General features: G+C 38.0%; 2 protein-coding genes across 3 annotated transcripts in view; both read left to right on the plus strand.

The window, feature by feature from the left end:
• The window catches only part of LOC308698234 (adhesion G protein-coupled receptor F5-like), a 30770-nt gene extending 24129 nt beyond the window's left edge, over window positions 1-6641 (plus strand). For both annotated transcript variants that reach the window (XM_081378149.1, XM_081378150.1), the window contains 3 exons: window positions 990-1049; window positions 1188-1248; window positions 6201-6641. In XM_081378149.1, the coding sequence (XP_081234275.1) occupies window positions 990-1049; window positions 1188-1248; window positions 6201-6283 (204 nt within the window). In that variant the 3' untranslated portion in view covers window positions 6284-6641. The remainder of the gene's footprint in view (window positions 1-989; window positions 1050-1187; window positions 1249-6200) is intronic.
• Window positions 6642-15992: 9351 nt separating this feature from the next.
• On the plus strand, window positions 15993-25399 carry LOC308698236 (uncharacterized protein). Its single transcript, XM_081378152.1, has 21 exons — window positions 15993-16077; window positions 16423-16581; window positions 16731-16877; window positions 17152-17298; window positions 17577-17723; window positions 18024-18176; window positions 18286-18441; window positions 18797-18943; window positions 19045-19203; window positions 19351-19497; window positions 19781-19927; window positions 20192-20338; window positions 20638-20790; window positions 20900-21055; window positions 21345-21491; window positions 21593-21751; window positions 23480-23626; window positions 23907-24053; window positions 24336-24482; window positions 24784-24936; window positions 25046-25399. Exons 1-21 carry the CDS (start codon window positions 16068-16070, stop codon window positions 25294-25296), a joined length of 3126 nt encoding a protein of 1041 aa, XP_081234278.1. The 5' UTR covers window positions 15993-16067; the 3' UTR covers window positions 25297-25399.
• Window positions 25400-25444: the final 45 nt, after the last annotated feature.

The raw sequence follows: 25444 nt of genomic DNA on the forward strand, positions 1-25444 counted from the left end.
ATAAGTCTGGACACCCCTATGTTAAATTCCCATAGAGGCAGGCAGATTTTATTTTTAAAGGCCAGTTACTTGGATCCAGGATACTATGCATCCTTATAAAGTTCCCTTGGCCTTTGGAATTAAAATAGCCCCACATCATCACATAGTCTTCACCATACCTAGAGATTGGCATGGAGTACTTTCCATAAGATCATCTCTCAATGCAAATCAAACTAGCTATTAGGCTAACTGAAATAAAACCATGCCAATCTCTAGGTATGGTGAAGGCTATGGCACTTTATCAGGATGCATAGTATCCTGGATCCACGAAGTAACTGGCCTTTAAAAATAAAAATCTGCCTGCCTCTATGGGAATTTAACATAGGGGTGTCCAGACTTATGCACCCTGTATTTTAAGAAAGAACATTTATTTTTTTAAGATACATTTTTTTTAATTAAGGCATTAAGTTCAATTTCCAAAATATGATTTTTTATTCCTCTTTTTAGTCAACTTTAGCATGGGTGTCTAAACTTATGCATAGCACTGTGTATATATATATATATATATATATATATATGTGTGTGTGTGTGTGTGTTAAGTTAAATATATAAAGTTAAAAGTCAGCATTAAACAGAAGTTGTGATAGTCTTGAGATCTATTTACACCTAGTCACTTCACACATTTTCTCTGATCAGATGGCTACTTTAAATTCAGTCACTCAAACCACTTCAGGGGACACATTTTAGATTAAACTGTAAATGCATCTGGTTGTTGAAGCCATATGTATACATTTTAGTCCTCCCAAAATGGTGCAAAAAATAAATGTGTGAAAGCGTTTTATCAGGAAATGCCTGGCCGTTGGTACACCACCTACGTCAGATATTTCCTGATATTCGTCATCAAGTAAATCGATTAAATCAAATCAGAAAAAAACATTCTGTGTAATTAGCAGACATTTAAGAGACTTTCAACAAATTTCTGGATGTTAACCAGAGATCTTTGATTGCAGGTTCGTCAGTCACTACAAGGAAAGCTGTCACTACACAAACTCAGTTCCAGCCATACCAATGTAAATGCCATTCTATAAAAGCACATCCTTTTATGAGCTCTATAAGACTTTAACTAATGTTGAACTTCTAACCAATGTTTATATATCCATTTTTACATTGAATCTATGTGCTTTATTTTGATTGATACAACCTTACAGAGCACCAGTGCAGGATCATCATCCAGACCTCTACTCAATTTCTTGCCATGGATCCGGCGGAGTAAGTAGATGACATACATCTAAAAATGTCTCGGGTTACTGTTGTAACCCTCGTTCCCTGAGTAGGGAATGAGACGCTGCGTCGATACTCAACACTTTGGGGAATGCCTTCGGCATGATGCGTCTGAAGTCTGAAGTGGAACTACTCCAATCTTGATGTGCTGTGTCTTTCGTCACTCGTGACGTTGCATGTGACGGTGATCCGGAAGCTATAAAAGGACACCGGAACATAGCCGCGTCAGCTTTTGAAGGGTCGAAGCAAGTCGTTCTCTGGAGCGCGAAAAGTGTGGCCGAGGGACGCAGCGCCTCGTTCCCTACTCAGGGAACGAGGGTTACAACAGTAACCCGAGACGTTCCCTTTCGCAAGGGAACTCCCGCTGCGTCAATACTCGACACTTTGGGAACGAATACCCATGCTGCCACACTGAGAGAACCCGCCCTGGTGTGAAGCAATCTGGCACACTCAAGACATGAGAACTTGTGAACCTGGTGTAGAGGGCAGATCCAGACTGAAATGTTTTATGAAGGTGTGTGGGGAGGCCCAGCCAACGGCATCACAGACCGCTTGAAGAGAAACCCCTGCTAGCAAGGCTCTAGAGGATGCCCCTCCTCTAGTTGAGTGGGCTTTTATCAGGAGAGGTGAAGGCAGATTGCGCACCTCGTAAGCTGAAGAAATAGCCTCTACTATCCACTTGCTAATAGTCTGTTTGGAGACCGGGGAGCCCTTCTTGGATAACCCAAAACACACAAACAGCTGATCCGACTTCCTCCAGCCCGAGGTCCTATGTACATAGGCCTCAAGAGCCCGGACCGGGCATAACAAGTGTAGTTTAGCTTGATCAGCCGACACATGCGGTGGAGGATGAAAGGCCTAAAGGATTATAGACCGTGCCACATTCGTGGGCACCTTAGGCACGTAGCCAGGTCTAGGGTGGAGAATGGCTCTAACTCTGCCAGGAGCGAACTCGAGACAAGAGGGAGCAACAGATAGCGCCTGCAGGTCGCCAACTCGTTTCAGGGAAGTAATAGCGAGCAGGAAGGCTACCTTAAAGGATAAAAATTTCTTAGACACCTTATCCAGGGGTTCGAAGGGTGCCAGGGATAACCCTTCGAGGACCACTGCCAGGTCCCACGTGGGGACCCTAGGCTGGATGGCAGGCCTCATCCTCCTGGCTCCACGAAGGAAACGAATTATGAGTGGGTGTGTCCCCAGAGTGCCCACCGTTAAAGGCGTGTGGAAGGCTGATATAGCCGCCACATAGACCCTAAGCGTGGACGGGGAGAGCCCGTCAGAGAAACGATTCTGGAGGAACTCCAGCACTGAAGTCACTGGGCAGTTAACTGGGTCCAACTGATGTTCTCTGCACCATGAATTGAAAATATCACGACCTCGGACTGAGGAGGGAGGACCATCCTGTTCCGGATTTGCCGCGCAAGGCCTGCCAGAAGAGCCCAGATGTTTGGAAGCCATATTCGGGCCAGTCAGTACGGGGCTACTAGGAGTAAGCTGATCCCGCACTGCCGAACCCTTTTGCACTCTAGAACCCCCGAGGGCAGAACAATCGGGGAAAACATACACAGACGTGGCCTCAACCATGTCTGCATCATGATATCCATACCCAGCGGAGCTGGAAGAGCACGGGAGAGGTGGCGCGGAAGGAGGCCGTCCGCAAGAAGGGGAAACAGGACCACCTCCGACAAAACGACCTCCATCCCGGCTAAAGCCAACTTGGGGTGGAGTTTGAAATCCCCGGGCTGCAGCCCCTGCCTCAACAGGATGACTGCCCTCTCTTTGATCAGAGAGACCACCGACGTATTGTCTGTCAAAAATAGAACCTGATGGCCTCTCTGAAATCTCCTCAGATCCTGTGTTTCCAACACAGGTTCTAGGAGCAGAAACCATAACTTCCTCCCCATGATCAGAAAACGAGGGCATATGCGCGTACCTCTGGTCATGCGGAGTGGGTTCCCTCTCAGGAAAAACCCATTGGTCCTGAGCCACTACTACAGAGCCCCCATGTACAGCAGGCCAAAGAATAGTATGTTGAACACTGCTGCCAGCGAGCCCACTCTTTGATAAGGTCATATAGTGGTGGCCTGGCCTACCTTGATATTCATGACTATGGTCAGGAAGGTGAATGTCCGAGCTAACCTACACCGCCCCCAGGAATCGGTTTCTCTGAAGAGGCACTAGTGATTTTTCCTAGACTCTGAGCCATATTCCCGAGCACCTCACGAGACTCAGAACAACACCTCGGTGTTGAACCGTCTGTGCTAGTAGTCAATGGACGGGAATGAGGATGCCCTGAAGACTCCATGGAGCTAGGACAGTGACCATGCAGTCCAAGGAGGTGCGGGGATACAATACTAGGCCGAACTGAAGAGTCCGGAACTGATGCGCTTTGATGGGGTTAGAAGGGAACGAGGAGTTAAGAAGCTTGTGGATCTATCACGACAGACCAGTCCACGGAGCTGGACAGTTGGTATCTTGAATCTGAACCCCCTCGGAGGTTGATCCAGTACCTAGAGATCCGAAACAAGGCCTAACTCCCCCCCCTCACAGAAACTATGAAGTGCCGGCTGTAGAACCCGGGCTTCCGTAACCGAGGAAGAGCCCACTTTGAGGTTTCCTGTGTTAAGAGGGACTAGACTTCCTGTTCCAAGAATTGACCCTGCTCGGGGCTGGCCGACATGTGAACCACTCCTAGTAGATAATATTTGTATATTAGCTCCACTGTAAGCAGGACCCCCTAGGCTATATTTTGAAGACCCCTCGGGGTATCTAGATATGCCATTATGGGGACCAGTCCCTCGAGACTGGCCTCGGCTATAAATTTCCAAATGGTTTCGGTGACCTGAAGCAGCTAACTGGCAGGAACTAACCGAAATATGCTCTCTACAGACCTCCTGAGAGGCGGCGAACTCGACAGGGCCACAACGTCTTCGGGCAGACACTGCGATTTGTGTTCGCTGGAAGCCGATGTGTCCCGAGGCGTCATTGGCGGCGGGAAGCAGACATCGATTTCCTAAGGGCTGCATAAGGGGGCGAGACTCTTGTACTCGCTCTCCTGGGGGGACGCCCATAAGGGTCCGCGTGTTACGACAAGACCTCTTAGTCGAAGCCATCTTAACCCGAGAGACAGTCCTCAGACCTGTCTTCGGTATGGAGGGCTTCGTGCGAGAATGTTTCCTCTGGCCCCAAGCCTTATACGGGGGAACACGAGAGGCAACCTTCTCAAAATATGAGGAGTTGGCGGCTGTCCCATGAGGCCACCCCCTGGCAGCAACCCCATGAGACCTGGACTGACAACTGGGGATAGCTGATTGTCGCTCTGGCTCCTGAAGCCTCTCTACAACGGTTCTTCCCGCGTCGCCAAAGAGGCCAGAAGGCGAAAGGGGGGCATCGAGAAGGAAGGCCCTGTCCTTCTCCCCGATCCCCAAGCGATTTAGCCATAAATGTCTCTCTGAGACGACTAGTGCTGCCATAGAACGGCCAATAGCACGGGCCGTCTCTTTTAATAATCCGAAGAGATAAGTCAGCCACTCTACGAAATTCAGTAATACCGTCGAGTGAGATCTCCCAGTTATCATCCACCTCTTTGAGGAGGTCAGCCTGGTATGCCTGTAATAACCCCATCGTGTGTAGGCATGCACCGGCTCGACCCACCGCTATGTATGCTTTCCCTAACAAATTCGATGTACGAGATTTGGAGGGAAGTGTCTGAGCTATCAGGGGTGACGCAATGTCGGGGAGAAAATATTTCGCAAAATATTCCTCAACCCAAGGCATCACCTCATAACCATTCTCATTAGATTCCCTAATGGATGAGTAAATGTATACATGAGGGGAAAATAATTGAGATGAACATGGATTTTTCCACGATCTCGATACCTCAGTATGGAGATCAGTGAAAAAGGGAAGGCTCTGACACGAAGATTGTGACTGGGTCTGCAGGAAGCGCTCATTCATTTTATTTTTCTTAGTCGCTTCCTGCTTATTAAATGGCCATTCAATGTTTAATTTAGCCACTGCCCTGGTTACAACCTCCAGCAACTCCTCAATAACGGGAATATGGGGTGGCGAATCCCCATATCCACGTGATTCGGTGTTGAGAAAATCTAACTCCTCGGAGCCAGATAAATCAAACGCCGGGTCTTTAACACGGTCGGAAGAAGTCGCAGCGCGGGCTTCCGAACCGTGCGCGAGACCAGTGGAGGTGGTTAATAAACACTGAGAAAGGGTCACAACCGTCTCAGTATTATATGCCAGCCCCACGTGCGAATCCCATGCATACAAGTGGCATGCTGCCTCGACAGACACGGGACCTGATGCACTGGAAACGCGAGTCTGATCTAATTGATCGAACAGACTCAAACGGGAGCGGAGCTTTTTCATAGGTAACTGAAAACAGTTTACACAGACAGCGCCCTCGAGCACTGCCCGTGCATGCTCCACTCCCAGACAAACAACACAGAACGAGTGCGTGTCTTACTCGCTCAGATAGTGTGGGCAAGGGGACGCACACCGCCTGAGTCATTTCTCTATATTCGCCATATATATTGAGATAGACAACACCAAATAAGAAAATACAGTCACACAGAACGCTTGCTGAAGACAGAAAGCTGACGCGGCTATGTTCCGGTGTCCTTTTATAGCTTCCGGATCAACGTCACATGCAACGTCACGAGTGACGAAAGACACAGCACCAATCAAGATTGGAGTAGTTCCACTACAGACTTCAGATGCATCATGCCGAAGGCATTCCCCAAAGTGTCGAGTATCGACGCAGCGGGAGTTCCCTTGCGAAAGGGAACAAACATTCTTTAATATATATTCAATAATGAGAATATAGATATTATTCATGAGTTATATTTATCATTTAGATAAAAGTCTGCTTAATGAATTAATGTAAAGACAATAGATGTAAGTAACATACATCTAACTATTTGCAGATGTATACAACGTGTCTGAAGCCAACACTTCCTCAGCAGTTACAGACAGCTCCACCGGCTCATATGCCATTATCAACACTTAAAAGATACTCTAAAAGTGTTTCCTCCACTGCAATGTCTGTTAGTGTTTGGTGTAAGAAATGTTTCTATGTTCTGATATGATAGAAATAAGTTTTCAATATGACTTTATTCTGTATTGTATATTATACAGTGGTTAAGGGTATGGACTTGTATGTATACTTGAAAAATTGGTTATTTTTTCAATAACACAACTCAAGAGTTTCCTTTGTTTCCTCAAGAGACATTGTTGTCCAGTTACATATTTTTACTATTTTCTGTCCTGTTTTAATAAATTCCACGTTCCCAAAATTATTTGTTGTATGATTATTGTAACTGAATTAAATGCATCTTCATGCTAAAATAGCTTGAAGATGACTTGAGAAAACAGAAAAAAGGCTGTTGTCTTCCCCTTTGCAAAATAAGTAGGAAAACTTTAACACCCATAATGCACTGGGCATGTTGCCTTGTAAGGCCACTCCCAGTCTGCTATGGACACGCTTGACCAGAGTCAAATACCACCTTGCTTTAGTAGGAAATATTTCTTAGCAAACTTTTAGTCTTTTAGCAAACTTAAACTTTTATAATTGTGTCGACTTCTATTGTTCCCGGGTCCAAGAATTCAGAGTAAATCTCTAGCCAGTAAGAGGGAGTGAGTTACTTCCAGTGAAGATCCAGCTCATTGTAGGCAGTGGCTAAAGACTGTAAAGAATTGTAAATCCAGAAAGAACACTGTGACAGAAAATCTAAATCTGTTTGTAGACAACATTTCAAACTGGATGACCATGAGCACAGTGTTTTAGGCCAAAGAGAGGGGGAAAACTGAAAGAAGCTGTCGTTCTGTCAGTTCCGCTGAAGCAAAATGTTGTCACGAACAGGTAAGAAAGCTGTTGCCCAACTGGCTTCTAGATGAAAACCTTTAACCATGCCCATGATGTTTCCATGCCCCTCATGTAGTGCGCACACACTCCTCCAGGCAGAACCAACTCCTTATGTGCTATAGACATCGCTTTCTACAATACGTGAAAGACGTTGCTTAGATATGGGCTTCCCACTGGCCCGAGTTGAAAAACATGACGAAAAGCTGGTCAGATGAGTGTATAGCCTACATCTGCCCAATGCAGGCCCGGAGTGGGTAATCGGGAGAATCGGGAGTATTCCCGGTGGGCCGCTTCACTTTTGGGCAGGTCGAGGATTTTTTATTTATTTTATTTTTACATTTCAATGTCACATTAGTTACATTAGGATACACACGTTCCGCATTCTGCCACCACAGCGCGCAACTCAGCATGGGTTGTACCATGTGAGGGAGTTCTCCCCTCCCCTCCTATAGAAATGGTTGGGTCCATAGCCCGTCTTTTCAAAACGTTTTCTCAGGGAGGCTACCGCGGCTCCGCCGGCGCCTACTGATAGCTGGGCCGGCCGTAACGGTACGCGTCAGGGAGGATGGATGGGAGGAAGAGGCCAGGAGGTAGGCTATGGAAGCTTTGTTTCCGCCACAGAATAAAACATTTTAAAAGATAATTGCGACTTTTTATCTCGAGTTTACATCTCGCAATTCTGACTTTTTTTCTCAGAATTGCGAGATATAAAGTCAGAATTGCCTGAAATAAAGTCGCAATTGCGTGTTAAAAAGTCAGAATTGTGAGATATAAAGTCAGAATTGCCTGAAATAAAGTTGCAATTGCGTGTTATAAAGAATTGTGGGATATAGAGTCAGAATTGCGTGATATAAAGTCAGAATTGCAAGATATAAAATCAGAACTGCCTGAAATAAAGTCGCAATTGCTTATAAAGTCAGAAGTTAACTGCAAGATATAGAGTCAGAATTGTGTGATATAAAGTCATAAAACGTGTTATAAAGTCACAATTGCGAAATATAAAGTCAGAATTGTGTGATATAAAGTCGCAATTGCTTATAAAGTCAGAACTGCCAGATATAGAGTCAGAATTGTGTGATATAAAATCATAAAACGTGTTATAAAGTCAGAATTGCAAATTATAAAGTCAGAATTGTGTGAAATAAAGTCGCAATTGCTTATAAAGTCAGAACTGCAAGATATAAAGTCAGAATTGTGTGATATAAAGTAGCAATTGCGTGTTATAAAGTCAGAATTGCGAAATATAAAGTCAGAATTGCGAAATATAACGTCAGAATTGTGTGAAAAAGTTGCAATTGCTTCTTATGCTTCTTATAAAGTCTAAGTGAATTATTATTTAACCTTTACATTATTTGTTAACCCATGGTATTAATACTAACTACACAATAGTACGAGCTGAACTGTTGCTTCATTTATCCAATTTTAAAAAAGTGCTAATTTGGAATTCCACCATGGAAAAAGTGGGCCGGTCTTGGGCCTGAAACTCCCGGGCTGAAAAGTGGCCCCACTCCGGCCCTGGCCCAATGTATCTGAGTACAACTCTTCTGTTGTCTCAATGTATCTGAGTACAAGACTTCAAGTCTTCTGTTCAGGCGAAATGCCACCAACCACAAATTGGATGCAAAAGAGATGCACTGACAGCGCATGAAGATCACCAATGCGCTTTGCTGATGCAGTACCAAATACAGGGCAGTATCCTTAGATTCAAGGATTCTAATCACAGCCAATAGGATCGGCAGACAAAGGCAGACAGCCAGGATCCCCAGGCATCACATGCAAACTCTGCGTCCTTTTGCAAAAATCTCTGTAAATTGCATATCACTGCATTTTCTCAGTAGGCACATGGCCAGACTGTGATGTTAGCGGTTCTATTCATTTTCAAACAATTCTCTTACCTCCCTAAAAATGGTTTAGTCCCATCTAGAGTATTTATTAATTATTCAGTCAGTGACAAACATCAGATGGACCCAATAAAATTGTAAGTCCCACCCCAGCTCGTGAACAGAACCAATCAGAGTTGAGGCGCCAGTGCCTGAAGTTAACGATGAACTTAAGAGCAGGAGACTGACTGAAAAATGTCGGGGAAAAGAAAACATAAATCAGGGTACCAGAAACGCCACGAAAAAAAGCAGAGGGAGGCTAGGAGAGTTGTTGTATCCCAGTCGACCAAGACGTTCAAAAGACAGGTTGTATTGTTATTTCGCTGGGAATAAGAAAACTACCGTCTATAGCCATAGCCTGCCGGGTAACACCCTATTGTCACTTTTCATAATCGGTGCGCACTACAATCGACCGAAGGAATACGTGGTCAGAATCCCTGTCTTTTTACACTATTGCAAATAGAGTTTGACACGAGTCACGACGCGTTGCATTATGCACCTGACCTGCCGGCCGATGATGTATTTATTACATCAAGAAAACACGAACAGGCTTACAAGACACTGCACTTGGATGAATAAATGTATTAGCTTTATTTAATAATATTACCAGTTCCATATTATCTTTTTTTTTAAAATAAGACAATAAATTATATATATGATTTATGAATTATAACAGACTGTTACTTTTTAAAAATTGGTTTTATTATTATTTAACAATTTCTTGATTTTTGTTAGTCGTAATTTTTATATAAACATTTAACTTTTAAAATAAAGGTTTTACAACAACATCACCATCTTCAATAATTTGTGGGCCTCCATGCTCATCTATTGTACAGTATGATATTGGTGGAGGGTGGTGGGACTGGGAGGCCCACATCAAATATTTTTTCAGGGGGCCCCGATTCCTCTAGCTACAGCCCTGCTCATGTGCATAGTAGGGCTGCACAATTAATCTCAATTAACATGAAACCGCACTTAAACCGATTTGGTTTATTGTGATTATGAAATCGCAAAGGCTGCGATTATTTGTTATGCACAGCTTGTCAGTGACGGACGGCAGTAGTAAATGCTGGTCCATCTGAAAGCACTGTGAGTTTGAGTCGCTTATAGCGTGAATTTGGAAAAGCAACACGCGCCAAACATCATTCCAAACATGAGCAGCATTTATGAACCTGTTGTCCAACAAAAGACAACATAAAAAAAAAAAAAAAAAAAAAAAAAAATCAAAGCGTTTCAATCTTCTGTTTATTCAGCTATTATAGTAGCCTATGATACCCATATGGATTTCCTGGAATAACTTGCTATCTACTTCTGCGGTGTGCTAGTCGTACTTCACTGACAAGCTGTGCATAAAATAATCGCAACCTTTGCCAAATCGTGTGCTGTTTCATTTCGATTAATCATGCGGCCATCGTGTATAGTAAATATAGTTAGGTATCAATCAGGCCCAAAATTTAGCTCCGTTTAGCTTCAGCCCTGATCAAGCACACCTGAACAAGCTAATAAAGTAATAAAGGTTTTCAGGATTACTAATGCGTGGGACCAACTCCACACAGGGCACAGGATATTATAATGTTGACTGAGTGTAAAGGAATCTGATGAATCCTGCATAACAACTCTCAAACACTCGATTCACAGATGCTGTTAGGAGTGTACAATTATGCGATGACGATAATATTTATACTCCTGCCATGAAAATACATTTTCTTATATTTATACAAATGTAAAACAGTGAGTTGATTAAATAGATATTAAAATATATTTATTATCAGCTGTTCAAATATGACACTGTTTTGCTTTGTTGATCGAATTTCAGAGACAAGGCCTGATAAAGTGTGTAACTATAATAGCCTATTCTCTTTCCATAATATGCCAATAATCAGAGTATAAATAAGTAAATAAGAGTATATATGTGATTTACTCCTGATAATGTTGCCCACAAGACCTTACACTGTTTCTTTTAAAACTCAGCCTACTTCTCTGTTCTTTTCAAACAGGAGAACAAGGAAATAATAGAGAGAATTAAACTGGTCTAGCAGGTAACCCACACACAGTCACATTATTTTGGTGACCTGCACAAAGACATGTTAATTCCAGGAATATTTTGTAGGTGGATCATTTGACAAGGAAACAAAATCTCAGACCCTGAGATACGAGTTTGGCATCACTTCATGGTTGTTTCCAGAGGAAAGGTAGGTGTTACAAATCAATGTTTATTCTTATTCTAAGTTTATTCATAGAAAGCCTTGACTTTAAAATGTATTGTTCAATGCTTTACATTTGAAAGTTGTCATTTCTGTCTGGCATTAATATAAACGAGCAGAAATTTGACCTAAATTCAGGTGTGTGATTGCTGTTGACTGGTGCGCAACCAATACTTATTTGTGCTTGCAGTTTGTGTCATTAAAATTTATTATGAAACAATCCTTTTTTTTATTACTGTACTTATGTTATTCCATTAAATATTTGACCCTAATGTAGATATTTACAAATTAATGGATAGAACGGTCAAACATATAGTTCCTCTGATTTTTAAGGAATTTTGTTTTGTAAGTCAAGGAAAGTCACATTATCATGACAATTTCTGCTGATTTGTGACAAATAGCATGAAAAGTTGGCTGTTTTGAGCACTGAACATTACAAAAGACCTTAAACATCTTTAATCAAAATGTAGTCTTATCATTGTCCACTGATTATCTATGACATAATTTCCTATTTTACAGATATAAGGTGTCTGGATGAGCCATATAATTGCCTTTTGTTCTGAAGAAATATGTTGAAGTGATTTTGACTAACACACATCATTGAGAAACATGGCCGGTCAAGGTACGATCAACTAAATTATTTTTGGTTCACTGTAACTACGTTTGTCACAAAAATGCTGTAATGCAAGTCATTGTAATTATCTCTAACCACTTGAGCCTTTAGGGTTTAGATCTTATATAATGGCAAATATTTTCTGGGTTTGTTTACGATATCTTACTAAAACATTGATCAAATTTGGTGCTCTTACCCTGCAAAAATGCTCATTGTGGAAACTATCAGTTTACATATTTGCATTGAAGACATAATTCATGCAGTCAGTTTTATTATCTTTTCCGAGACTGTGCTAATTAAATGTTTGGTTTATCTGATATCTGTTTATATGCTATATATTTATGTTTATGTTTTATACTTTTGTTTCTAAGGTACAGGAAAAATATTAAAGTACTTTGCAGGAATCATAATGACGCTCCTGCTGACCCATGAATGTGTTGTGGAAACACTTGATTTCCCAGAAACAAGTATAGATTTAGAGGTAAGGGTAAGGTTCTTTTTTTTCCACTGCGGGAACATAAACACAAATCATGTAGCTTACTATATGGAAAAACAACAGATTCCTGTCTTTTTAAGATTAACTTGCTATAATATAGTTTTCACTGATAATTATATATATTTTAACCATCAAAAGCACTTTTAAAATGTTTAACATGAAATGTATAGCAAAAAAAAAATCAAAATTTTTCAATTGGCCTAAGTGAAATTCTGTAAATTATAAAAAAAATATCATTTATTTATTTTTTAGTTCAGATTTAGTTTTATTTTGTGTTAGATTTTATTTATTTATAGCTAATAATTTTAGTACTTTAACCTAAACTTGTGTCAGATTATTTCTAGTGTCCGTTTAGTTTGTTTTTCAACTAATTTATATTTTTTTTCATTTAGTTAATGTTATTAACCCTGCCATGGTCACATGATCAACTCGCATGCTAAAAGTTTATACATAGATAAATGTATTTTTGTGTTGTTTTATTTTTACAGTTTAGCTACATTGATGGGCAACTGCATCATAGATTTCCAAGAAGCGCAGGTCGGATTCACTGTTTTGTCCTCTACCTACACACTGTTATAATAATTGTTTGATGCTATTTATATAAGAATCAAGACACATTCAAAAATGACTTTGAATGGGATTTTGTCTGTCAATGGTTTTGTCTTGTCCTTTTATTCAAGAGTACAGGCCTCCTTATGACCGCATGATGATTAAAATCTCATTCATTTTCTCATGTATAGAGCTATTGGAGTTCATTGTGGTTGTGGAAGTGAATGCATCCCAAGCTGTGGTTATTGAACAGATCAGAGTGTCATTAGCCTCCATCACATTCCCTCTTCAATTGGACAACAGTACTGAAATTACTGCTGCGAACATCACAACAGGTGAGCCTGTTAAACCGGTCATCAAAAGCTATTTACGTAATTCTTACTGCTTAATTTTCATTTTTAATGTTGTGCAAACATTCTGTTGTTAACCAGTTCTGTTATATTTACATTAGTGTGCCAGCCAAATGTGACCGAATACCAGTGTGTATGTGAAGATGGTTATGCATGGACATACAACAACTGCAAGACGTATGAGGCCTGTGATGACATCAGTTTGGGCTCATGTGGATGTATCAGTGGTATTCCGAGTGATGGAGAGATGTGTGTGCTGGAGAGCGGTAAGAATCATGACCGAACAAGCCAACTGCAAATGTACTCTTAAAAAGCTGTATTAATGTTTATGTTAAAAATGCTACAGTAAAAAAAAAAAAGTTAAATAGTAAACTGTGTTACCTTAACATATACAGTAAAAAGTATGAATTTGCATATAATTTAGTGAAATTTTAATTAACAAGACAATATACTGTATGCATGTTTACATTAAATATATTTTTAAGTAAAAAATGATGAGTCACCTTATGGTGACAAGCAATTTAAAAATGTTCCCAAAAGTCCCTGTGTCATGCATCATTTCAATATCATTTTTTTAAATAGTTCTGATCAATTATGTAAACATTGATAGTGTTATGGTGGTTTTTAAGGTAAAAAAAATGACTGTAGGTTGGTACATTAACATATCAGTTAACAAAATGTACAAATATATACTGTGAAATATCTGGACACCAAAATGGCTCTCATGATACTTAGAAAGTTTTAACGTGAAATTGCACAGTCGCTAGTTTTGTGCTTTAAATTGAGCAAAAAAAATTTAGTCTATTAACATCTGTTGGAACTACTTTTGATATATATATATATATATTTTTTTTTTATATGTATTACACATTGCTATTGATAATATAATTAATTACATAAACATGTATATTGTAATAAAACATACAAAGTACAATAATATGCTTGTTGTCTCTGTCACAGAACTGCCCTTCACAGACTTAATGTTTGAAATTGAGATGGAATCATCAAGCATCTCTGTGATCGATGAGATGAGGAGATATTTTCAGAACATCACCTTTCCACTTCAGTTAGATGAGCTGGTTGAAGTATTAGATGTGGACATCACGACAGGTGAAGAATATCACATGACCTTCATGAGCTTCTGATCTCAAACACAGCAGTTCTGATCTGTTAAAAATGACCGTATGTTTACGTTTTATCCTTTCTTAGTGTGCAATTTCAATGACAGTGGATACAAGTGTGTATGTGAGGATCAGTATTTCTGGCCGTGTGAAAAGTGCACAGAATATGGGAGCTGTGATGACATCACTAACAACACATGCAGCTGCATTAATGATATTCCAAGTGATAGACAGTTCTGTCAACCAGTCAACGAGATAACAAGTAAAATAGTTTTATACATTTCTGTTTGCAATCTCACAGAAGACCTCAGATATTGTTACAGATTATTTCTAATCCATTCTCATCCTTTTCCTGGAAGATAACACTGCATGTGGGCAACCATCAACAGGTACGTAAAAACATATGATTTACATCCCGAATTACATATAACTGCTGCATTTTCATGAATACTGGAAGAGAAGAGTGAATATTCCTAACTCTTTTTATCTTTCCTACACTCATTCCAGTTCCAGCTGAATATCTAACTGAAATTCAGATAGATGCCGAGAATACTTCCATCATTGATCAGCTGATGAGCTATTTGATGTCTTTCAGTTTGCCCTACAAAATCAGTGACAGCACTAACATCACAGAAATCAACATAACTACTGGTATGAGCTCTGTCTCTGCTTTGACTTGTACTTAATACATCATATATACTGCTATAAATGAATGATAAACTTGTTGATTCTGCTTTCCAGTGTGTTCATTGAACCAAACGCAGTATCAGTGTAAGTGTGAGGGTCTTTTTGTTTGGCCAAATGACACGTGTCACTCATATGAGGCCTGTGATGACATCATTGATGGTTCATGTACATGTATCAATGCCCTTCCAGTGGATGGACAGTTCTGCCAGTTAAAAGAAGGTGAGCCATTACATTCATAAATCTGAAAAACAACAGAACAACAAAATATAACTTTTTATATTTGACATTTGACTTGTAGCAACCCAATGCAATTAAATATCATGGACAGTGATTTCACACTTTTTATTTAAGCACACTTTTAATCTTAAACTTAATTGGTTATCTTTTCTTTATATCTGGTATACCGATAATTGTAACCATTTTAGTGAGTCTATAAAGAAAAACAACAGTTTTCACAGTAACTTATTTAATATAAATACCCCCCCCCCCCCGGCAATTAATTAAAATGAGAAATGTGTAACAATTTTTTTGCCATAACTAAAAACATATATGAAAATAATGAATTCATTAATAAAATATTGGTAATGGATATAATTTTTTTTTTTATATTGGTAGTCAAATGATCATACAGATATTGTATCAGAAAGCAGAAATCACATCAAAATTGGTTCAGTATATCAGTAATTGGACACTGGTGTATAAAAATAATCTAAATCAGAATCGGCTGATCTCCATTGCAGAGTAAGAACTTTCATAAAAATACAGCAACACAACAACATTCCAAAAGAAGGCCGTGGCATCAAGAAAAACCTGTTTTTGACAGTGAGGGTACATAGTTTTACTTTTGTTCTGCTATACTTGCTTCTGTTCTTTTTTTTTTTTTTTTTTGCAGCACCTCCTTCTAACTATGAGATTGACATTGATGTGAGATTCTTTGACTTGTTCCTGGTGAACTACTTAAGAAGTCTAATCACAAACCTCAGCTTGCCTCTCATTCTGAGCAACAGCATAAATATCACAGATATCGACATGACTACTGGTGAGAGCTGAAAGCTTCGTTACATCAGTGTTTGTACAAAAATGAGTAATTTTAATACGATTAGTTTTATATTTCTTATCAGGTATGTTAGATAAACTTCATAAAATCATCAAATGTGGGGTATTTTGAGCTGAGACTGTATATTTCCTTCTGCGCCACTAAATGTCTTTGGATATAAACATGCACATGAACACAAAGTTACTCCCATAATATATATTTTACCTACAAATGCAAAGATTCAGAAATGCTTTCTTGGTTTTACACTTAACACTAATAATTTTAAGTGACTTCTATTGATTGTATGAATATAGCCAAAAAGTTGCCATAATTTCTTTTTTTTCACAGTGTGTGGGTTAAATGGAACACAATATGAGTGCAAGTGTGAGGAGCGTCATGTTTGGCCCAATGACACCTGCAGGGCCTATCATGAGTGTGATGAGATTGTGGGAGGCACTTGTGGATGTATTCAAGCTCTCCCTTCAGAGGGTCCGCTTTGCCAGAGAGGTAAGAAATCACATTAGATCACAAATGTACTGATTGTAACTGTAGTAACATGACCAGTATGGTTTTGCTCGGTGACACTTGACCCGTTTTGCTGGTTTAGAAATCTTAACATTATTGCAATAGCTTCTCACTCTTTTTTTTTTTTCCAGACACCAATGAATGTGAAGATGCAGTGTCAGTTTGTGGTCAATACTCAGATTGTATTAACATCATTGGGAGTCACATGTGTTCATGCTGGAGTGGATTTAATACCTCCAATAAAGACAGTCCTGTGAGCCACAACAACTCATGTCAGGGTGAGTATTATCAACTGATTTTGTTTTCTGTTTTTGTCTCATAAAATTGAGAGTACAGAGCTGCTATTTCTTTACAGTTTGTGTGAATACTAGTGTGAGTTTTAGCTGTTCCTGTTTGAGGTGTAACATCATCAAACAAAAAATTATTATTGTCTTTCTTGGAATTATAATATCAATACTTTTGTTTAAATACCAGAAGTCTTTCATGCCTTTAGAATTTTTACCTAATTTAATACTGTAAACGTAATAGTTTTATTTATTTTTTTCTCCATAGATATAAATGAATGTCAGGTCAGTCCATCTGTATGTGGTCCAGACTCCAACTGCACAAATGAAAGAGGAAGTTACAATTGCTCATGTTTGGATGGATTCACTGTACCAAACTCAAATCTCACCATCAGCATCAATAACACATGTAGAGGTAAATCCTATAATCACATTTATATACAGTCTAATATTTGGAAAATAACCTAGAGTAGTTTCTTAGACTTTTCAATTTTTGCAATAAAATCATATTTAACACTGTTTGTTGTTTAATTAACAATTGGAAGTAATTAGGTGTTTTTGTAACTGTCGCATACTACATTTTATTCGTCCTCTATTTATAGTTACCAAAACATAGATTTGCATTAAAGTGACATTCATATTTCAGTGTTCCTATAACAACAATACCTATTTTCATATCTTCCTGAAATATAGATGTTAATGAATGTCTAAAGACATCAGAGTTTTGTGGTCCAAACTCTCGTTGCACCAACTCATTTGGGAGTTACAACTGTTCCTGCTTGAGTGGGTTTACTGTAACAAATATGAATCAACCAATCAGCATCAGTAACCCATGCAATGGTGAGCATGTAGAAAATATACTTCATGATGTATTTGATTTATATTGCAAGTAAATTTGACAGAAATATCAATTCAATCTATTATGGTTTGGTGTGTGTTTCTGTCGTTTCTGTTTTCAGCCATGATAAAAGCTGCTTAAATACATAATCAATTTGTTTAAAAAAAAAACGGTTACATGAAATCCTATTGGCCTGAAAAAATCATTGTCTGTTAATAATTTTCTTTTGTGAACTATGATTATTTTATTTGTTGGTAAAAGGCATTGTCATGATTTACTTTTTTGATCTTTTTTTTCTACAGTGACTCTACCTTTGACTGAATATCTGATTGAAATTCAGATCAATAGTGTGGATAGTAGCGTCACTGATCAGCTGAGGACCCTTCTGATGTCTTTTAATTTGCCCTACATAATCAGTGACAGCACTAACATTACAGAAATCAACATAACTACTGGTAAGAGCTCTGTCTCTGCTTTGTACTGTTAATAGCTAAGAATAAACTCTATACTTCATGAATACTGACATCAATTATTTGATGTTTGGACTCTTCTTGTGCTTTTCAGTGTGTTCATTGAACCAAACGCAGTATCAGTGTAAATGTGAGGGTCTGTTTGTTTGGCCAAATGACACGTGTCACTCATACGAGGCCTGTGATGTCATCACTAATGGATCATGTACATGTATCAATGCCCTTCCAGTGGATGGACAGTTCTGTCAAGGTGAGACATTGGCGTCAATCTACAACATCAGTTTTATCCCTTTAATTTATTTGATCTGTTTTTCTTGCTTTTATTTTCCTGCATTTTGCTACTAGGATTGACAGACTGATTATGTGCTTGTTTTTGATTGCAAATAACTCTATTAACAACACATTAATGTTCTTTTAAATTTTACACCACAGGCTACAAAGGTCATTTAAAAAAAATAAAAAAAAAAATAAAAAAAAATATATATATATATATATATATATATATATATATATATATATATTTTTTTTTTTTTTTTTTTTTTTAGTTATTTTAAGAATTGAATTACTTGGACTAATCTGCTTGTGGTTTTTTTTTTTTTTTGCAGTACTGCCTTCTAACTACATGGTTGACATTGATGTGAGATTCTTTGACTTGTTCCTGGTGAACTACTTACGAAATCTCATCAGAAATATCAGCCTGCCTTTGACTCTGAGCAACAGCATAAATATCACAGATATCGACATGACTACTGGTGAGAGCTGAATGTTTTATCATGTCACATACTAAGATGAGTTCAGCATTAGGACAAATTGACAGTTCGAACACAGTTTAATAAATCCTATTCTATTACAGTGTGTGGGTTAAATGGAACACAATATGAGTGCAAGTGTGAGGAGCGTCATGTTTGGCCCAATGACACCTGCAGGGCCTATCATGAGTGTGATGAGATTGTGGGAGGCACTTGTGGATGTATTCAAGCTCTCCCTTCAGAGGGTCCGCTTTGCCAGAGAGGTAAGAAATCACATTAGATCACAAATGTACTGATTGTAATTGTAGTAACATGACCAGTATGGTTTTACTCAGTGACACTTAACACGTCTGTTTGTTTGAAAAATTTAAATTTAAACATGTATTCAATACTGCTGTTTTTTTCCCCAGACATCAATGAATGTGAAGATGCAGTGTCAGTTTGTGGTCAATACTCAGATTGTATTAACATCATTGGGAGTCACATGTGTTCATGCTGGAGTGGATTTAATACCTCCAATAAAGACAGTCCTGTGAGCCGCAACAACTCATGTCAGGGTGAGTATTATCAACTGATTTTGTTTTCTGTTTTTGTCTCATAAAATTGAGAGTACAGAGATGTTATATCTTTACAGTTTGTGTGAATACTAGTGTGAGTTTTAGCTGTTCCTGTTTGAGGTGTAACATCATCAAACAAATAATTATTTTTTTCTTTTTTACCATCTTGGAATTATAATATCAATACTTTTGTTTAAATACCAGAAGTCTTTCATGCCTTTAGAATTTTTACCTAATTTAATACTGTAAACGTAATAGTTTAAAAAAAAAAAATTCTCCATAGATATCAATGAATGTCAGGTCAGTCCATCTGTATGTGGTCCAGACTCCAACTGCACAAATGAAAGAGGAAGTTACAATTGCTCATGTTTGGATGGATTCACTGTACCAAACTCAAATCTCACCATCAGCATCAATAACACATGTAGAGGTAAATCCTATAATCACATTTATATACAGTCTAATATTTGGAAAATAACCTAGACTATTTTTTTAGACTTTTCAATTTTTGCAATAAAATCATATTTAACACTGTTTGTTGTTTAATTAACAATTTTTTATTTAACTGTTGCATACTACATTTTATTTGTCCTCTATTTATTGTTACCAAAACATAGATTTGCATTAAGGTGACATTCATATTTCAGTGTTCCTATAACAACAATACCTATTTTCATATCGTCTTGAAATATAGATGTTAATGAATGTCTAAAGACATCAGAGTTTTGTGGTCCAAACTCTCGTTGCACCAACTCATTTGGGAGTTACAACTGTTCCTGTTTGAGTGGGTTTACTGTAACAAATATGAATCAACCAATCAGCATCAGTAACCCATGCAATGGTGAGCATGCAGAAAATATACTTCATGATGTATTTGATTTACATTGCAAGTAAATTTGACAGAAATATCAATTCAATCTATTATGGTTTGGTGTGTGTTTCTGTCGTTTCTGTTTTCAGCCATGATAAAAGCTGCTTAAATACATAATCAAGTTGTTTAAAAAAAAAACTGTTACATGAAATCCTATTGGCCTGAAAAAATCATTGTCTGTTAATAATTTTCTTTTGTGAACTATGATTATTTTATTTGTTGGTAAAAGGCATTGTCATGATTTACTTTTTTGATCTTTTTTTCTACAGTGACTCTACCTTTGACTGAATATCTGATTGAAATTCAGATCAATAGTGTGGATAGTAGCGTCACTGATCAGCTGAGGACCCTTCTGATGTCTTTCAATTTGCCCTACATAATCAGTGACAGCACTAACATTACAGAAATCAACATAACTACTGGTAAGAGCTCTGTCTCTGCTTTGTACTGTTAATAGCTAAGAATAAACTCTATACTTCATGAATACTGACATCAATTATTTGATGTTTGGACTCTTCTTGTGCTTTTCAGTGTGTTCATTGAACCAAACGCAGTATCAGTGTAAATGTGAGGGTCTGTTTGTTTGGCCAAATGACACGTGTCACTCATACGAGGCCTGTGATGTCATCACTAATGGATCATGTACATGTATCAATGCCCTTCCAGTGGATGGACAGTTCTGTCAAGGTGAGACATTGGCGTCAATCTACAACATCAGTTTTATCCCTTTAATTTATTTGATCTGTTATTCTTGCTTTTATTTTCCTGCATTTTGCTACTAGGATTGACAGACTGATTATGTGCTTGTTTTTGATTGCAAATAACTCTATTAACAACACATTAATGTTCTTTTAAATTTTACACCACAGGCTACTAAGGTCATTTAAAAAAAAAGAAAAAAAATATTTTTAGTTATTTTAAGAACTGAATTACTTGGACTAATCTGCTTCTGTTTTTTTTTTTTGTTTTTTTGCAGTACTGCCTTCTAACTACATGGTTGACATTGATGTGAGATTCTTTGACTTGTTCCTGGTGAACTACTTACGAAATCTCATCAGAAATATCAGCCTGCCTTTGACTCTGAGCAACAGCATAAATATCACAGATATCGACATGACTACTGGTAAGAGCTGAATGTTTTATCATGTCACATACTAAGATGAGTTCAGCATTAGGACAAATTGACAGTTTGAACGCAGTTTAATAAATCCTATTCTATTACAGTGTGTGGGTTAAATGGAACACAATATGAGTGCAAGTGTGAGGAGCGTCATGTTTGGCCCAATGACACCTGCAGGGCCTATCATGAGTGTGATGAGATTGTGGGAGGCACTTGTGGATGTATTCAAGCTCTCCCTTCAGAGGGTCCGCTTTGCCAGAGAGGTAAGAAATCACATTAGATCACAAATGTACTGATTGTAATTGTAGTAGCATGACCAGTATGGTTTTACTCAGTGACACTTGGCACATTTGGTGGTTTGGAAACCTGTGTTGAAAATCAAGTTTTTAAAGTTGTTAAATTGTCTATTGAGTGTTCCCTATCATTACGGTTCACTCGTAATGTGTCGCTAGACACTATGGGAAAAACAAGCCATAATAGTGCAGGGATCTGCATGAGCTTATTGGCTGAGCAGTGTAAACTGCACAAACCTATGGTGATGCGGCATATCTGCGCGAACCAATCGGTGCGCATCCCGTTGAATCCAGCGCAGAGCCCGCTAGAATAAGCGGGACATCTGCCTACACTGTAAAAAATTTCTAACCCTCCCAAATCTAAATTTTCAAGTGACCGATAACATCTAAATTTTTCAATTGGCCCAAGTGAAATTCTGTAAATTATAAAATTAAATTTACAGATTTTCACTTGGGCAGATTTTCACTTGAAAATTTTGAGTTGGGAGGGTTAGAAATTTTTTACAGTGAACTTACCCGTCTCGCCATAGGATTAGACCGATTCACGAACGCGCCTGAAAACAAGAGGCAGGATTTTTCACACAAACCAATCATATCCAATCATAACCAATCACTTTCAATCATAGCACGATGGTAGCATTGCCTCCTCTCACGTGATTTTCCACCCATTCATTCTCAATTACCCCCCACCAAATCCACTGCATGCTTTAGGGGGTCTGTTCAAACTCAATGGGCTCAAGGGAGGCAAGAGAAACGCAGCGTCCCGCTGTAAGTTTATCCACTGGTGTCGCTGTTGGACAGTGTTGCTTTTGAAAAACTAGTTATTTATACACTTTTTAATGTAATATTTTGTAATATATGTGTGGTTTTATTATTGTAATAGATTATTTTCTCTTGCAATATTTTGAGGAGGTACTGCCTCCCTTGCCTTCTCTGGAGAAACACCTCTATTTTATTGTATTTGCTCAACATGCTAATGAGAGGCTGTCAATCAAAAATCATTCTGTAGGTGGGATTCATAACACCATTGGCTTATCATTGTAAAAGTACTGTGTGCTGGACTGATTGCCTGCAAAACATAACGTTTTCTTCTGATTAAATGCTGCGCCTAAATATATATATATTGTACATATAAACGTTTTTAAGAAAACAATGTAGTTTTGACTTAATATTGATTGGCTGAGCTCTGTCGCAACTTGCGTTACGCAACGTTGCTTGGCAACTGTAAACTGCGAAAGTGATATTTCAACACCTAATTCTCTGATAAATGTCAGGTAAAGTAGATATTTTCATTCCAATAAAAAACATTTCCAGAATGATGTTAGTCCTTTGAACAGAATAAAACAGGTTTGTCAGATGTTCCCTCAAAAACTCAAGCAGCGTAACAAAATTACAAAAAAAGGAGATGGCAAAAAGCCAAAGTACACAGAAACCAACAAAAAAGTAACAGTGGTCAGAAAAGTCAGAACGACTCCCCCTGTGGACAAAATTGTAAGTGTCTGAAAGTCTGACCGAGAACTTTAATCAAAGATTGTTTCTACTGGAAGCTGTATCTAAGATTTGGATTTTAGTCAGTATATGCGACAAATGAGCAATTAAGTATTTGCCTAGGGCCTAACAAATGTGAAAAGATCTACTATTGGTGGTTTGAAAATCTTTGATTTTAGCATTAATGCAAAACCGTCTCCCTCTTTTCAGACATCAATGAATGTGAAGATGCAGTGTCAGTTTGTGGTCAATACTCAGATTGTATTAACATCATTGGGAGTCACATGTGTTCATGCTGGAGTGGATTTAATACCTCACATAAAGACAGTCCTGTGAGCCGCAACAACTCATGTCAGGGTGAGTATTATCAACTGATTTTGTTTTCTGTTTTTGTCTCATAAAATTGAGAGTACAGAGCTGTTATATCTTTACAGTTTGTGTGAATACTAGTGTGAGTTTTAGCTGTTCCTGTTTGAGGTGTAACATCATCAAACAAATAATTATTTTTTTCTTTTTTACCATCTTGGAATTATAATGTCAATACTTTTGTTTAAATACCAGAAGTCTTTCATGCCTTTAGAATTTTTACCTAATATAATACTGTAAACGTAATAGTTAACTTTTTTTTTCTCCATAGATATAAATGAATGTCAGGTCAGTCCATCTGTATGCGGTCCAGACTCCAACTGCACAAATGAAAGAGGAAGTTACAATTGCTCATGTTTGGATGGATTCACTGTACCAAACTCAAATCTCACCATCAGCATCAATAACACATGTAGAGGTAAATCCTATAATCACATTTATATACAGTCTAATATTTGGAAAATAACCTAGAGTAGTTTTTTAGACTTTTCAATTTTTGCAATAAAATCATATTTAACACTGTTTGTTGTTTAATTAACAATTGGAAGTAATTAGTTTTTTTTTTTTTTTACTGTTGCATACTACATTTTATTCGTCCTCTATTTATAGTTACCAAAACATAGATTTGCATTAAGGTGACATTCATATTTCAGTGTTCCTATAACAACAATACCTATTTTCATATCGTCTTGAAATATAGATGTTAATGAATGTCTAAAGACATCAGAGTTTTGTGGTCCAAACTCTCGTTGCACCAACTCATTTGGGAGTTACAACTGTTCCTGCTTGAGTGGGTTTACTGTAACAAATATGAATCAACCAATCAGCATCAGTAACCCATGCAATGGTGAGCATGTAGAAAATATACTTCATGATATATTTGATTTATATTGCAAGTAAATTTGACAGAAATATCAATTCAATCTATTATATGGTTTGGTGTGTGTTTCTGTCGTTTCTGTTTTCAGCCATGATAAAAGCTGCTTAAATACATAATAAAGTTGTTTAAAAAAAAAACGGTTACATGAAATCCTATTGGCCTGAAAAAATCATTGTCTGTTAATAATTTTCATTTGTGAACTATGATTATTTTATTTGTTGGTAAAAGGCATTGTCATGATTTACTTTTTTGATCTTTTTTTCTACAGTGACTCTACCTTTGACTGAATATCTGATTGAAATTCAGATCAATAGTGTGGATAGTAGCGTCACTGATCAGCTGAGGACCCTTCTGATGTCTTTTAATTTGCCCTACATAATCAGTGACAGCACTAACATTACAGAAATCAACATAACTACTGGTAAGAGCTTTGTCTCTGCTTTGTACTGTTAATAGCTAAGAATAAACTCTATACTTCATGAATACTGACATCAAATATTTGATGTTTGGACTCTTCTTGTGCCTTTCAGTGTGTTCATTGAACCAATCGCAGTATCAGTGTAAATGTGAGGGTCTGTTTGTTTGGCCAAATGACACGTGTCACTCATACGAGGCCTGTGATGTCATCACTAATGGATCATGTACATGTATCAATGCCCTTCCAGTGGATGGACAGTTCTGTCAAGGTGAGACACTGGCGTCAATCTACAACATCAGTTTTATCCCTTTAATTTATTTGATCTGTTTTTCTTGCTTTTATTTTCCTGCATTTTGCTACTAGGATTGACAGACTGATTATGTGCTTGTTTTTGATTGCAAATAACTCTATTAACAACACATTAATGTTATTTTAAATTTTACACCACAGGCTACAAAGGTCATTTAAAAAAAAGAAAAAAATATTTTTAGTTATTTTAAGAAATGAATTA

Source organism: Scardinius erythrophthalmus (genome assembly GCF_964197995.2).
Source record: "Scardinius erythrophthalmus genome assembly, chromosome: 11".
NCBI lineage: Eukaryota > Metazoa > Chordata > Actinopteri > Cypriniformes > Leuciscidae > Scardinius > Scardinius erythrophthalmus.

Bases quoted from the DNA above. Each gene is read 5' to 3' on its own strand.
- LOC308698236 (XM_081378152.1), top strand. The intron at 16,878-17,151 runs GTGAGTATTATC...TTTTCTCCATAG, and splicing joins CCACAACAACTCATGTCAGG to ATATAAATGAATGTCAGGTC. The intron at 19,928-20,191 runs GTAAATCCTATA...CTTGAAATATAG, and splicing joins CATCAATAACACATGTAGAG to ATGTTAATGAATGTCTAAAG.